This window comes from Echinops telfairi, unplaced genomic scaffold (assembly GCF_000313985.2).
Source record: "Echinops telfairi isolate 266 unplaced genomic scaffold, ASM31398v2 ScPeMD7_18;HRSCAF=68, whole genome shotgun sequence".
NCBI lineage: Eukaryota > Metazoa > Chordata > Mammalia > Afrosoricida > Tenrecidae > Echinops > Echinops telfairi.
Window position 1 is genome coordinate 10402292 of NW_022103915.1, and position 16656 is coordinate 10418947.

The 16656-nt window shown below is 54.7% G+C and overlaps 1 protein-coding gene across 1 annotated transcript in view; it reads right to left on the reverse strand.

Annotated features, from left to right (window-relative positions):
* OTUB2 (OTU deubiquitinase, ubiquitin aldehyde binding 2) overlaps positions 1–8936 on the reverse strand; it is a 17466-nt gene extending 8530 nt beyond the window's left edge. Inside the window, exon 1 of the mRNA XM_004699087.2 lies at positions 8830–8936. Coding sequence (XP_004699144.2) covers positions 8830–8832 — 3 coding nt within the window. The 5' untranslated portion in view covers positions 8833–8936. The remainder of the gene's footprint in view (positions 1–8829) is intronic.
* Positions 8937–16656: the final 7720 nt, after the last annotated feature.

Here is a 16656-nt window from a genome sequence, read left to right on the forward strand (position 1 = left end):
ACACACCTCCCGCAACAGTTACAGGCTTGCAAACAACCCACAGGGCCCGCTCTGAGTCAACATTGACTCGGGGGCAGTGAGTTTGCTTTGGGTCAACACTAAGGGCCACTGGGGCTGCCCAATTTCCCTTCCTGCCCCCACTGACAGGCAGTAGTCGGCCCAGGGGCACCTGCTCAGAGGCGGGGGCCAATGCAGGTCTGGGTTCTGAGTGTGAGATGGCCCCACTGTGTGGCCCCCAGAGCAGGAGCTAGGCTGCCAGGTGGCACCAGGACCATCGCCCACACTTCCGTGGTAGATGGGCTCCAGGCATCTGTCCGTCTGGGGGTGAGCTGCTCTGGCCTGGGTAGACACAGTGGGAAGGGGCATTCCTAGGGGGCGTGGATGTGCCAGGAGCCCTGGTGGCATCGCGGTCATGCATTGGGCTGCTAACTGCTAGGTCAGCAGTTGGAAACCACCAGCCGCTCTGAGGGAGAAAGAGGAGGCTTTCCACTCCCGCGAAGCGGCAATCTCACTGTACGTAGATGGGGTCGCTATGAGTCGGAACCCACAGTGACGGAGCACGGCCCGGTCCTGCACCATCCTCGCCATCGTTCCAGTGTCTAAGCCCATCGTTGCAGCGTTTTCCTCGTTGTCGCCACCCCTCCACTTTAAGGACATCAAACACGGTGGTTTCTCCTGACACGTCCGAAGGACGTAAGACAGCCTCCCCATCTTTACTGCTAAGAAGCACGTTGTCAGATGGCAGTAAGAGTGCATTTTTTGGTGGCTGTTTTTTCCCCCCGAGACACCCCATGATGAGTCTCTAGAGCTACACAGTGTCACTCAGCACAGGACAGCCTGGAGTACCATCCATGACCTGCAGTTCATGGTCTCACGCCCTGGTGCCCATCACAGGGCTGGCACAGAGGAGGCACAAGCCCCTGCCATGTTTGTTAGATGAAGGCTGGAAAATTCCATGTGTGCTCTGAAGGGTGAGGCCAATCCATGTATCCCCAACATACGTGGAGCAACAAGCCGGGATCCGTCCATCGCTCAATCGTAGAGGTAAGACACTCGGGTACTTGTGGGCCATGGACGAATGCTGGGAACACGGTGAGTACCCAAACAGAAGCAACAGGGCTACGAGGGAGAAGAGGAAATGCAGCGAGAAAGTCCCTTCAGGGTCCCCAGGGCTGGAGGTCGCCCTGATGGTAACTCACTGCGACGTGGCAATAGGGACGCCCCTGAACTGTCCTCTGGACATGTCAACATGGGCAAAAATGCTGTCTCCAGCTTACCACCATTTTCCAAATGAACAGAAATGAGGCCCCCACCCATACTGAATGGTGATTGGACTTCGACTGCCCCTCACAAAAACCCAAATGGCGGGGGAGCGAGGGCCAGAGAGGGAGGTGAAGGGGGTTCTATTTATGCCGCAGTTCCTGAGACACTAACAACAGGAGGAAAGGCGTTTCAGGATTGAGCTGACACATGTAGAGAAGCATCTAACTGTAGAAGACTGCCACTTCAAGTCAAAATGAAGACCACTTAAAGGGGGATGAAGCAGAAAACCAAACCCCACCCTCACTGAGTCAACCCTGACCCACAGTGATGCTGCAGGAGAGAGCAGCACTGTCCGGCGGGGGGCTAAGGCTGTAAGTCTTTCTAGAAGCAGGCTGCCGTATCTTTCTCCCAAGGAATGGCGGGTGGGTTTGAACTGCTGGCCTTGCAGTTAGCATCCCGGTGTGTGACTCACTGAGGGCTCCTGCAAAAGGGGATGAAACCCACTGCCTCAAGCTGATTCCAGTCGTGGGGACCCACTTATGATTTGCTAGGCTGTAAATCTTTACAGGAGCAGCCAGCCTCATATTTCTCCCATGGAATGGCTGGTGGGCTTGAACCACTGACCTTGTGGTTAGCAGCCCAATGCCTAAACTACTGTGCCACCAGGGCTCTCTCAAAAACCCACTGCCATCAGTGGGTTCCAACTCACAGTGACCCTGTAGGACAGGGCAGAACTGCCCGGTGGGTTTCTGAGACCGACTTGCCGCTGGACTAGAGAGCCTGGTCTGTTCCCCAGAGCCGTGGGTGTTTTCAAACTGCTGACCTTGTGGGCAGCAGTCCAACGTGTAATCCACTACGCCAACAGGGCTCTCTAGAAGGGGTGAGAAGGGGCATGCCTACAATTTCCATTCTCATGGTAATTTTAACATTTTTAACAATTCTAACTTTCTCAACTTTGCATTTTTAACAAGTTGGCTTTAGGTAATTGGCAGTCCCGTGGTTATCGACCGGGCATGTAAATATTGCCTTGTCCCAGACAGTGCACTGGAAAGTGGATTACAGCAGAGACAGGTTAACATTTAACATCTCACCATTTGTTTAATCTTTTGACCCATTTCGACTTTGTTCTAGCTTCCATTATCTTCTGTTCCCTCGGACTGAGGGTTCCCTGGGCTTTGCTCTCAGGGTGGTGGGAGCTGCTGTTATTTGGGGGTAGGATTTTCCTCACAGGAAGTCTGGGAGCGGTAAATCTCCGCAGAGAGAAACTCGAGTATTCCTTGGGTAATGGCAGGGGAGTTGGGGGTGGGGGTGGGGACGGGGGCAGTGACAGTGTATGGGGCTCATGATAATAATGGGCACAAGCATGAAGAAAACCTTCTACCATCGAGTGTGCTGCGGAGTTCACAGCACACTATAACCCACTGGGTTATATGAAACGGTCTAAAACTGCAGCAACAAGGAGCCACAGCAGCCCCGGCCCTCCCTCGCATCTGCGCTTTCAGGGTCCACGGTCCACGGTCCACGCCGGTGTTTGCACAGCACCTTGGTCAAGTTTCTCCCTGCATCCCCACCCGTTCCCAGCCTCGGTGGAGGCGCTGTTGGTTACGACTTCGGGAGACCCTCGTGCGGAACCCCTCGCACATGTTGTTGGATATGCTTTTTCTTTTTAAATCGGAGAAAGATGTGGCAGTCTGCTCCTGTCAGGAGTCACAGCCCCGGAAACTCACAGGGGCACTTCTGCTCCGTCCTGTGGGGTCGTGAAGAGTCAGAATCAACTCAGTGGCAGTGCATTTGGGGTCTTTGAAAACTATCTAGCATTCTTGACACGTGAATGTACTACCGATCTTCCCTGCCTGCCTCTGTGGCCCACGCCCACCCCACCCCCAGTTCAAAACGATGGAGGTTCTACCCCTGTTCTACCCCTGCTGACAAACAGCCCCCTCTATCCCAGAGTGGACCCCTGGGTGAGCTGCTCAGGGGCAGGGCGAGCACACGGCCCTCTGCTCTGGCAGCTTTCCGTCTCTGCCTGAATCAACTTCAGATGACCCGCGTCAGCTCTGGCCGTCCTTCCCTGGGTCCCCAGCATAACCTTCGTCACATCCCTGGGCAAAACCAGCGCTGCAAGCGGCAGGGAGAACCGGCAGGGAGAACCCCGGCACAGCTTCCATGAGCGGCCCATAAGCCAGGACCCATGAGGGTCTGGCCTCGGCAGGGGACCCTCCTGGGCACTTTGTTTGCTATGCTCCAGGATGTCCTGTGGGACCCAGTCGGGTCCTTTGAAAGGCCTGCAGCCCTTTCATTGCAGGTTTGGAAAGAGATGTCCATGGGCTGAGTGAGGAGGCTGGCACATTCTGGGTGGGAACCAGCAGGTGGAGCGGAAGGGCACGATTCAAAGCCAGTAAAGATGCCTCTTTCACCTGCAGCTTCCCTGGCAATGCAGGGAGTCAGCAGGAAGCAGGCCGCAGGGGTGGCACAAGACAGACTGGAGTGCTGGTCCTGCTAACCCCCTCCGTCCCATGGACCCGTGGCTTTCCTGGTCTCCCAGGGCTGGCACACTTGCTCATCAGTGCCAGTGACCCCTGCCCCTAATTCATCCACTGAGCCACATACGCCCAACCCGACAGGAAGCAAGCGCTCCCCACGGTTCTCATTCCCTCTCCAACCTACTGCTGCCCAAGCACTGGGAGGGGGGGCGGTCTCAGTGAGTCGGAAGCCCCAGGTGGGCAGTGGAAAAGGCTCTCTGCCTGAATGATGCAAAGGGCAAAGGGCTCAGTCCCTAACTGAACAGTGGGTGGTTTGTGTCCCTCCTGGGCTGGGCTCACCCAGTGTGCTAACCCACGTGTCACCCCTACATCTCAACAATGGCCCACCCCACGTGCCAGACACACAATCCTCCATCACGCTCATTGCATCCATAGAACGGGTGTCACGAGGACAGCCACGGGTGATTTCAGGAACCTCACTGCCGTCAAGTGGATCCCGTCCATAGCAACCCGAGGGGCCAGCGTGGCTTCTGTGGCTCTTCACAGCAGGAGAGAGCCTGGTCTTCCTCCCACAGAGTGGCCGGTGGCTTTGAATCACTCACCTTGCGGTTAGCACTTATTTCTTAAATTATCCAAGACTAACAAGATGGTGGAACAAAACCTTTCTACACTTGAATGACATCGTTAGTGACTGAGTGGAAAACCAAATTCCAACCCTCTGACATCGAGTCCATGCCCACCCACAGTGACCCTCCAGGGCAGGGTGCCGCTGCCCTGTGGGTTCCAGAGACGAACGAACACTTTCTGGGAGAGAAGGCTCCCTCAGCAGCTGGTGGTTTTAAATTCCAGACCTTGCAGGTAGGACACGTAATTCCAACACTACCATTTCGTTTTCCTCTGTTCCTTTCAACACCACTTCACTCTCCAAACAGCCACTGACAGCCATTCACAGGTACTACACCACTGAAGCTAAAACACCAGAAAATTGGATAGAATCAGAGACTACAAAAACACAGTGGCAAGAAAAATAACAGTGCGAACATGTAGCTGGTGCAGTCGGAACCACGTGAGTCCAAGCCCATTGTCATCAGGTAATATCGACAGCTCTGCCCAGAGCGCATCACCCAACCCAACCCACCGCGCCCAGTCCATCTCCCCGCCCACCCCGCCCCTAACAATAGGGCCGAGCAGAACTGTCCCATGGAGGTTCCCAGGCTGTCAATTTTCACAGAAGCAGCCTGCCTCATCATTCCTCCCTTGGAGCAGCTGGTAGGTTCAAACCTCTGACCTCTTGGCTAGTAGCCCAACACTAAATCTACTGTGCTACCAGGGCTCCTGAAGCTCATTAGGAGATTCAAAAATAACTTGGTTTTGGTAGGTGCTGTGAGTGGGTTCCCACTCCTCGCGATCCTATGCACAACGGAATCAAACACCACTGCTCCTGAAGCGTCTTCACAGCTATCTTTATGTTTGAACCTATTTGTGTCCATCCATCTCATTGAGGGTCTTCCTCTTTGTCGCTGCCCCTCCACTTTACCAAACATGATGACCTCCTCCAGGGACTGGTCTCTCCTGACAACGTGTGTCTTATTGGGATATTTAACCACGATGACATTTTTATAACAAAGAACACAAAATTTCCTGTAACACTCACTTTGGGGTCACACCCTCTGGCAGCGTCACTTGATGGGGTCTGGATCTACCGTGCCCCCTGCCCCCCCCCCCAAGTGATGCTCCTGCATAAAGAAGAGCCCCAACAGAAAGGCCTGACAAATACTCCTGGGAAAGCGTCCAATTCTGACACAGGGTCACCATCACCGGGAGTTGAACCAACCAGCAGGTACCTGGGTTGACAGCTCTCTTGCTCCCCTCTGTCCCACCCCAAAGCGTTCCAGCTCCACAAGAGACCCCCTGCTCCCAGCTCCTGTGCATGCAAAACACTCTTCCCGTGCACTCTGCTCCCGGGGCTGCCGAGCCACCACCACCACCTCCCCAGGCAGGCTGCCCACGTGACACTGCAATCCCACTCTTGCTCCCATCCTAACTCAGTCTCCAGCACAAGCAGACCACGACTCATCCTTCCCCAACACCTGCCACGGTCCCCTCACTTAGAACAAGACACTCAACCTGTTGACACATCCTCCCATGTCCCTACCTGGATCCCAGGTCCCTTACCTGGGTCCCTGGTCCTAGCAGAGTTGGTGCTTGTTCACCTTACTTTTCCTGAGCTCCAGCTACAATGGGCTGTTTTTTGTTCCTCCAACAAGTCAAACCCTTTGCACATGCTATTGCTTCTACCTGGACTGTTCTCTGTCCCTTAGCATGGCTGTCCTGGGCCACATCACCTCTCCCTCTCCCTCTCACGTGACATAGTTTATTTCCCCCGGGCATGCTCAGAACCGGGGGCTACCCTACACACGATCCACTTTGATCCATGAAGGCACGGGCTTTGCTCTGTCTGCCTGCTGTGGCCAGAGCCCTGGAACCCGACACACAATAATGCTCCCGAAAATGGAGATCAGGTGACCAACTGGGCAAGCTGGTCTCTGACTCCTGGCTGGCCACCTCCAATCCCACGTCCACTCCATTGCCAGAATTCACCAACTCAACTGTCTGGTTCTTCCCTTTTAAACATCCACTGCGATTCTCGTCATCCTCAGAACGAAACCAAACTCCACAGCGCAGAACATTCTAGTCCCACCTATTCTTCCAGACTCTCCTCCTCTCTCTCCCTGCATCCACGCAGGCTGCTACCTTGTCCCGGGACAGCCACTCTGAACCACGCCTCCAGGCTTTTAAGCTCACTGTCCCCTGACCTGGGGTGTACTTCCCCTTAGTCCTTTCTGAACACTCCTACACATCCTTCAGGACCCAGCCCAAAGGCCTCTGTGACACCTTCCCACTCAGCCCAATAGCTTCCTGCTGTGCTGCCAAAGCCCTGGGTCAGCACTCCTAGGCCATGGTCAATGCATAGCCAGGAATGGCTGGGTCTGGCTCTGCCCCACGGGGGAGGGCAGGGCCCGGTTCCCTCTCAGCACTGCCCAGTGCTGGGGCTTGTCTGCAGAATGAAAGATATGCCACGGCTGTGGGTTTGCTGCCTTCACTTATTCACTCAACAAACATTAAACGCACCCCAAACAAGTGCAGGCCCCAGGTCTGACCCTCATCACTACCTCCCACCCTCCCAAGGGGCTTTGTGTCTTCTACCTGGTAGCCATTCTCAAGCTTAGCCAGGGACTTCAAGGTGGAGAGGGATGAACCATTAACTACCACTGAGTTGACGGCGACTCATAGCGGCCCTGTAGGACAGGGTAGAACTGCCCCCTTGGGTTTCTGAGACTGTACCTCTTTAGGGGAGTAGACAGCCTCACCTTTCTCTTGCGAGGTGGCTGGCGGTGTCCAACTGCTTACCTCATGGTTAGGAACCCAACGCTTAACCACCACACCACCAGGATGTGTTGTTCGACTCCACTCATCACCCACTCACTTAAACCCCTATTCATGCCACGAAGCAGCAAAGACAAAAGGCCGCCAACCAGCCCCAGCATGTCATCTGGCATACCAAGAGGTGCTCACGAAATGCTTTGTGAACAGCCCATCACAGCCTCCATCCCACCTTGCTAGTTAGCTTCACCTTTACAGCGCACCCAGGTCTCACTGATGGGGGCAATGGGGAGCCTGGCTAGATATGACTGCTATGCCTTTGACCCCACCTGCCTGCCCACCTCTGGCCTCCATAGCCAGGCCAGGTGGGCAGGTGGGGCCAGCACAAAAGGCAAGGGCAGGATCCCAGATCCTGGAGAGCAGCTGGGGGCATGCCAGCTTTCATAGCCTGGGTGAGCAACCCCATGATTACCCCAGTTCCCACCCCACCCCACCCCCCACCCCCACACTTCCTGTGGCTGGCCTCAAACACCTGGATCCTCTTCCAGCAGTGGCAAAACTAGGTGACTGTGGGGGCCTGGCAGGGAAGCAGGAAGAGAGTATCTACTGATGCCTGGGGCTCCAGCCACCCCAGCAGCAGGCCGCCCGCTGTGTCTGAGGTGGGCCCAGCTTAGGTGGCCCCAACACCCAGGCCACACCCAGGACGTGCCAGGTCATGGCCAGGCTGTGAGCTAGGTGCACAACCATCTCCAGGAGTTTGTTGTCACAGGAAAAGCCCTGGCTCATTAGTTAGCTGGGGCCCAGGGTGCCACTTGCATCCCCTGCTCCTGCAGCAGGTCATCATCCAGAGGGGACAAGCAGCTGGGTGACCACCAGGTACGAGAACCCAGGACTGCCTGACCCCAGGCCGGCCGACTGCCCTCATCTTCTATTGGGTCCCGGAGCAGAGGGCTTTAGGGGCTCCCTCACCCAGTTCCCAGCAGGATGCCTGGCCCCAGGGCAACCTGGCCGGTGGGGTGGACTGATGTAACTAACACAAAGCGCACTGGCCTGGGGTCTGGGAGCTTGGGTTCGGTGCCCACCTGCTCCCCACCTGGTCCTTAGTTTCCCACTGTCCAAGCCCCGGCTCAGCTCAGAGGGTTGGGCCCCCCTTGCCCAGAGCCCTTCCTCTGTCTGTGCTGCACCCCAACTCTAATAGGGCGCCCTGACAACATGGGATGGCCTCTCCACGTGGGTCCCCAACTCAAAGTGACATTCAGCTGCTCAGAGAACAAGAAAGCGGCCACCCCAGCAAGCCCCAGGTCCATCCTCGGGGAACGCAGGCTGAGTGTGTGTGGGGGTGGGGTGGGGGCACTGGTGGGGTCCTGGGCTGCAGGCTAGGAGATCTACAGGCTGAAGAGAGGGCGCCCCCAGCCCTGGTGCCTCTATCTGCGCACTATCAGGGCAACACCCTCCGGGACACGGGGTGGGTGTGTTGGGGACTGAGGTCCTGGGGCTGACTTGTGCACCCCCCCCCCCCGCACCTCCGCAGGGCGTCCTGGGCAGGACAGGGGGACCCCCAGCATGCGCCAGGACTCAGTATTCCTGGGGGCGGGGGAAGGGGGTGCTGAGGTTCGCGCCCCTAGCTCCGCGAGTGCACATGCGCCCAGGTGCCGACCCGCCCCCGCGCCCCCTTCCCTCTCCTCCCCCGACCACTGACCATAGTGACCGGAGCCAGGTCCCGCCCCAGCGAGGAGCGATCCGGTGCGGGAGGGCGCCGCGGAGGCCAGCGGGAGGGCGGCGCGGCCTCGAGGGCGTGGGGGCACGCGGAGAAGACACCCGACCACCCCGCACACCGGAGAGCAGACCTCCACTGTGTCCCAGGGAGACACACGCCCGGCGACGGACGTCGCCAGCGGCCAATCAGGAGCCGCGGCTCAGGACGTCACAGAAAGTGGGTGGGCCTTCACGTGCCGCCAGCCTATGCTCGCGGACTCCTTTGACAGGGTCCGGCCCCCTTTTAAACGCGCAGAAAGCTTTTGACGAGCTACCCAGAGCACGGGCTCCGGCGCTGTAAAGGCGGATAAGGCTTTTTGATAAGAATGGCAAGCCGAGGTGTCCTGGAAGATTAGCCAGCTCACCCTCATTAATGCACAAACATGGGCACCTGAGTAGAGAATGTTCACGCTCAGAGGAAACACGTGTCTAAATCACAATAAGTGAACCACCTGCCCCAGCGCAGCTGCTGAATGATCAGGCTCCCCCCTTCCAGGTCCCGGATCGGGCAGCCAATGAGAACTGGTTGGCTGAGTGCACTTCCCTCCGCCGCTCGCGGACCAGGTGTGGGTGAGCCAGGTGTGGGTGACTCACGCGGGTACCAGCTCATTACTGCTGACATCAAACAGATTTAGCAGCCCCTGACCTCCAGAGGGGTCGGATGTGGGTGGGGCTCCCAGGCATTGGGTGCACGCTTTTAACTAGCTCAAACACTCCCACGACTGCCCAGCGCTGCCCATCCGAGACTTCAAGTGGCTGTCCTTCACTTGGAGGAAGGGAGAAAAGGGGTTAATTGAGCCTCAAGGGTCAATAACGTAAGCCACAACAATGGATTTCACATGCCAAGGGTGGACTTTTATTGAGCGCTTACTGTGTACCTGCCACTCACCATGTAACATCCTGCTTCATCCTCAAAGCACATTTATGGGCATTGCTAGTGTTATGGCCCGTGAGTGATTCTGACTCACGGAGACCAGTGTGTGCAGAGGCTGACCCTTCGTCAGATCGCTGGGTCTATCTTCCAAGGTACCTCTGGGCCAGGGTAAGTCCTGCTGGTACCCCTATCACAGATGAGGAAACTAAGGCACAGACAGATTCAGCTCCATACCTAAGTTCAGCCTGACTCCTGAGCTGGCTAAGGATCCACTCTGCTGAGGCTTCTCTCTGCCAAGGACCAGAGAGAGGACAGGATCCATCCAGTAGGCCTCAGCACCCTAGGACTACTGACCCCTTGTCCAGATTTCATTTGGCTTCTCTGGGGAGTAACTAGGCAGGTGTGAGCCAGTGGGGTGGGGTGGGGTGGGGTGGGTGAGCCATGGCTGTGAAGGCCTTTGCGCGGGTTTAGCCTCTGAGGTCTTTAGGGGCCTCAGGGAGGAGGTAGACTGAGTTTTGAGGTTCCAAGCTCCCGGTGCTGGGCAGCCCTGAGCTTTGAGCCCTGAGAATTCTCTTCTCGCCAAAGCAGGTCACAGCAGAACCAGTTGTCAGCTGTCCTTGTTGTGGGGAAGGAACACTCAGCTGGTACCCCCAAGGGCCTCTCCTGTCCCTTGGATACTGCCACTCACTGCAGCATGGCCCCAGGAAACTGCCAGGCCCTCTCTGGGCCTCTGGCTCCTCACATAGAGGGCGGGCTGGACAATCTGGAAAGTTAAACAGACTATACTCCCACCAGCCTCCTTGACCCTGAGGCCAGAGGAACTGGATGATGCCCGGCCATGACAATCAGCTGCTGGCAAAGGTTCACACCAGAAGGGACTGGAGTGGGTGGAGAAAACAGCCTTAGCCAGAATCTGATTATGCCAGGGGCTTCAAAAGGTTTCTGGGAAATGGAAAAATGGAATTTAAACATAGGGAAAAATTTCTAGGAACTTTTTCGAATCCCTTGGTATTTGTTCAATGGAGCCCTGGTGGCATCGTGGTTACACACTGGGATGCTGACCTCAAGGTCACCAGTTCAAAACCACTAGCCATTCCACGGGTGAAAGATGGGGCTTTCTACTCCCACAGTCTCAAAAACTCACAGGGGCAGATCTACCCTGTCCTATAGGGTTGCTATGAGTCGGCATAAACTCAGTGGCAGCCTGAGTTTGGTCTGTGCTCAGCTGTTGAAGCTCCCCCACAGAGCGATGGGTGATTTCTTTCTTGAGTCTACAATTGCTTGGGCCCCCACCCCCCTGGGATCCCTGGTTCAGGAAGGGTGATGGGGTGGGAGTAGGGACAGGGTAAGGTAGGGTAGGGGGAGAGGCAAAAACCAAAGACTCTCCACACACCTCTGCCGATTTTATAGAGATTTTGAGCCACCCTCTCCCAGAAACACCCAGACTTGATGTTCTCCCACTCGGCCTTTTGTGGATAAGGTGGTTCTTAATGAGGTGCCGTCAATGTGGTTCCGTCTCATAGTGACCCCCGTGTACCACAGAAGGAAACACGGCCAGTCCTGCACCCTCCTCACGATTGTTATGTTTGAGCCCATTGCTGTAGCCACTGGGTCAATCCATCCAGGTCTTCTTCTCTTCCACTACCCTCCTCCTTCTGGTGGTGCAGTGGTTACAGATGGGGCTGTGGTCCGTGTGATCAAAAGTCCGAAACTGCCATCAGCTCTGTGGGAGAAAGACTGGGCGTTCCACTCCTGTAAATAGTTACAGTCTCAGAAGTCCACAAGAGGTCACTGTGAGTCAGCATTGATTCGATGACAAGGAGTTTGGTGTTTTGAGTCTCTTTCTATAGTAGTTACATCATCTGGTGTTGATCTGAGACTATGAAGAGTAAAGGGGTGGAGTTTAGCCTGTCAATCAGGTCGCAGCTTGATCACCTCATTTGGAGGCACGATGGAGATAAATAGCTTGCTGGAGGCCAGATACCAGCTCGTTCCCTGCGAGACATTCCTGTTGACAAGCCACATGGAGCCAAGCTGATGGCAGCCAGAGCCCTGGAGCTGGAGGAGCCACGTGGAGACCCCACACCAGCGCTGAGAGGCTTCCACCGCCTCTGGATCCCCAAGACTTTCCACCCACTGGCCTGTGATCTTCCTGCAGTCAGTGTCATTACATGTGTTGCATGAGTCTGAGGAGGAATTTATTGACTGGTATTGGATTTACGGGCTAATATCAGACTATGGACTTGATCTGGACTGAGCTGTGATGTTTTCTTAATATACAATTACTCTTTGATATAAAGTCCTCTATTACACACTAAGGAGTGTCTCTGGATTTGTTTCTCTAGTCAATCCGGGCTAACACACCTTCACTGGAGGCCTGGCAGTGTAATGGTTCTGCATTGGGCTGTGATCTGCAAGGTCAGCAATTCGAAACCACCAGCCGCTCCTTGGGAGAAAGACCGGTCTTTCTACTCTCCTAAACAGTTACAGTCTTAGAAGCTCCTAGGGGCAGTTCTACCCTGTCCTAGAGGGCCACTGTGAGTCGGCTTCGACTCGATGCCGGTGAGCTTGGTTCTGGCCTCCTTCACCAGGCACAATGCCACCCTCATGGCTAAGGAACATTCTTGCTGCACTTCTTATGTGGCAGGTCTGTTTGTTCTTCTGGCAGTCCACAGAACTTCCAAGATATTTTGCCAGCACTGGGTTTTAAATGCCTTGTTCAATTGTCTGTCTTTCACCTACATATGAGGGAAATGGAAAGACAATGGCTTGGGTCAGGCACATCTCATGAATGAACTTGGTAACACAGGAAAACTTAATATATGAATTTAGGATAAAAGGGCTTCACCCTGCTCTTCTTCCCCCATGCCATGCTACTCATCCCTACGACTGACGCGCATCAAAGGCCCGTGAGCACCTGCAGTTAGTGTAGCATTATTCACAGTCTCCAAGAGGAGAAAACAAGCCCCACCCGTCAGCAGAGGCCTGATGAGCACCCAGGAGAGCCTTACAACGGAACAGTGGGTGTCCACCCATGAAGAGAAGGGAGCGTCTTGGACCTGCTGGGTCTGGATGCAACATTGGGGGTGTGAAATAAATCAGCCACCAAGACTGTTGCTAACCCCACTTCCTTGAAACATCTACAGGTGGCAGATGCAGAGAGCAATGTCTATTTGTGGTTAACAGGGAGACACTGGGGAGGGAGGGCCTATCTCAGAGGGACGGATTCCTCCAGGGGTTGATCTTGCATCCAAGGAAGGAAAAAAGTGAGCAGGGATGAGGGTGATCGTGACTAACACGATCAACAAAATTAGTGAACTGAAGAATGTGGAAATGGCAGATGTTTTGCTATATACAAGGGTAAGTTACAAACAAACCAACGTTGCTACTAGAGTCCTAGCATTGGACTGCGAACCACAGGGTGGGTGGTTCAGAGCTACCAACCGCTCTACGGGAGAAGATGAGACTATCTCTACAGCTTCGGAAACCCTATGTTGGGTCACTATGAGGTGGAATCGAAGGGACAGCAGTGGGCGGGTTATGCTCAAGTACTACTTCATGCATACATACATGCATACATACATACATACATGCATACATACATGCATACATACATACATACATACATACATACATGGGTTTATTCCAAATTAAATGTGCTTAAACATGTCTCTGTGATCGGTGGGTGGCTGCAGACACGTTCTCTGGGTAACACACCTGTCACAGTCTGTCGTTAAGTGCCATTGAGTGGGTTCCACCCATAGCCACCCTGTGCACAACAGAATGAAACACTGCCCGGCCTGCGCCAGCCTCACGAATGTTGCTCTGCTCGGGCCCATTGCTGCAGCCACGAGGTCGTTCATCCCGTGGACGGCCTTCCTCCGCTTTGCCGTTGCTCCACACAACCGAGCAGGAGGTCCTTCTTTGGGAACTGGTCTCTCCCGATAACATGTCCAACGTCTATAAGACGGAGTCTCACCATCCTGGCCTCTAAGGAGCACTCAGCCATACTTCTTCCAAGACAGGTCTGTTTGTCCTTTTAGCAGTCCATGGTACTTTCAGTATTCTTCTCTGGTCTTTCTTATTCAGTGTCCCCGTAGGAGCCCTTCACAAATACGTTCCGATCCAAACAGTGGCTTCTGAGGGGATCTGTTGGGCCATTCGGTGCCAGGCAGAGCAGTCAGCTCAGAAGGTGCTGGGGACGGACAGTTTGGGGATCCAAAAGAGCCAGCTTGATAGGGTTTCTCTAAGGACACAGGACGATCACGGGGCTTCTTGTGAAGGTGTTTGTAGGAAAGTGATGACTTCATCGGTGAAAAAAAAGACCAGGAAAGTTGCAATGAGGACATTGTTCCCAGCATGACCGTGCACCTGCCCATTCTTTGAGGGGAGCAGGGGCAGCCCTATGGGAATTCCTGGTGAAGCCTCACCCCATCCACTCTCCAGCTCAGATCTTGCCCCTCCAAACTTCATGTCCCCCAAACAGCATTTGAAAAGGAACATGATTCGATTCGAGCCCCTGGAAGGCTCACACCGCCTTTCTCATGTGATACAAACCGAGGGGCCCAGGGTTCTTACTGCTCACAGGAGGAGCCAGGCATCTATAGGAGACAGTGCTTGATGTTAGCATTCAGGTGTGTGTGTGTGTGTGTGTGTGTGTGTGTGTGTGTGTGTGTGTGCAAATGTGCTGTGGAGAAATGCTCTTCCTAGAATATTGTCTATGGGGTGCTTACCCCATATTTCAGACTTTGGAGGCATGCCTCACCCTAGGGATGGCATGCCGGGCCCTGTGGTCGCGAGTGCCAGGAGCAGGCCACATACACTTCTTCCAGGTCCTCAGTGTCCAGGAGTCACCAGCGCTGAGGAGCCACGGCTCTGGTCTCTAGTCTTGCTTTTCCCAACCCTGAAAGCTACAGCCACAGAATCTGTCCCCTGGGCCGGGCTGTCTGAGGCAAGCCCTCACCTTCTCTGCCTCCGTTTCCTCATCTATAAAATGGGTACGGCCACTCATGCCTGGTTACCATGGCTGCAGAGACAAATGGCTTGGCCAGGTGCCCGTATGCAGCCAGCACCTGGCACACAGTAAGGAGCGCCTGTTCTCGGTGTTCCTTCTAGGGCATCTGTGGAACTGAGACCCCAATTTCAAGTATAATCTAAGGAGAATATTTATTCAACAGGACCAGGATAAGACCATGTCCCCTCATCCAGATGAGGGAGAACGTTAGCGCGAGGAAAACTGGCATCCGAGGATTCACAGCCAGGACACTAGTTCAATAAGACACAGGACAAAGGTCACACATTCATACTTGGTGGCAGGTCAAAACATCCCAGTTACAGGTGGGCCAACAGAAGTGGGAACGGGACATGATTGGAACAAGTACCTTGTGTTAGGTAGCAGAGCTGCCAATATTGATCCAGGCCTTCCCACCAAGGCAGCCAGGGCAGAACTGATAGGGTGTGCATGACCTGTGACTCTGTGACCCTCTGTACTCGCTGTCAAGGGCACACCCAGGCAGCCTAAGGGAGACTCCCCCTCCTGGGCTGGCTGCAGAGGGGAGGAGGGGAGCCACGTCCCAGTGTGCTCTGCCTGAGGCCAAGTTGAACTCTCTCCGGGAACCCTGGTGGTATCCTTGTTAGGTCTCTGGGATGGCTTACCTCTGCTCTTGCTTTGCGACACTGAAAGAACTCATGAGGCTGAAGCACTTTTGTAAATCCAAGTAACTTTTAAGAGGGAAAGGAAAGTTTCAGGTTATTACAGTATCAAAAGTACACGCTATTTCTGGAAAGCTAAGGGAGAGTTTTATATAAAGGGTAAGTGCACATCAAGAAAACATCCCAACCCAGTGCTGTCCAAGCCCACAAGTCCAACATTAGCCCATATGGTCAAACCAATCCACAAAGTCCTCCTCCATCTCACAAAACACACGCAATGACGCCGACTGCAGGAGGAAAGCCGAATCAGTGAACGTGTAAGCATCTCAGCACTGGCAGAGGTCTCCACACGGCTGCTCCAGCACCCAGAGCTGCATCGGGGTAGGTCCATGTGGCTTCTGCTCGGGGATGTCTTGTAGGAAGTGAGCCTGGCCAGCTGAAGCAGGGCAGCTGCCCCCTGGTGCAACCATCACAAAGCAAGAGACCGAAAATGAAAAAGGCAAGGCTCACTGAGCCATTTATCTCTACGCCCTTCAATGAAGCCCACATGTGTTTATCGGCCAGGTTGGCACAATAAATCTTAACTATCTCAGCATACAAGGCCGGTGCAGGGGACCCCCGGGAGCTCGAGATGAAAGATGGCTACTTCAGGACAGCAGGGAAAACCACCTGTGAAAAGAATACCTGAGTAGGAGCGTGGAATTCCCCCGAGGCAGAGAGAGCAACTGCCGCCTGGGCTCCACCTTTACCTCCCTCCTGCCTTCCCGGAGGGGAGTGTTGGAGGGGTTGGTCGACCTTATTGGCTGAGTTCAGGTGCACCTGTGTGATGTCACATGACCAGTGCCCAGGAGTTTTCCCATAGGTGGTCGAGGGATGCCTGGTTTCCCTGAAACCCCTTAATCGTGGCCCTATCAGGTGAGTTCCGCTAGTGCAGACATTGGGGAGACACAACACCCCTTTATCCCTGTTCTAGCTACCTGTCATAGTGGTTACAAGTTGGGCTGCGATCCGAAAGGTTAGCAGTTCGAAACCACCAACTGCTCCTCGGGAGAAAGACGAGGCTTTCTGCTCACGTTCAGAGTTACGGATTCAGGAACTCAAAGGGGTGGTTCCACCCTGTCCTGCAGGGTCCCTATGAGTCAGCCTGAACTTGTCAAAGCAGTGAGCTTTTGGTGTTGTTTGGGTTCGTGATCAGAAGGAATTCAGTGGAGGCTTCGTCGACCTGGGGACCCTGCACATGGATTT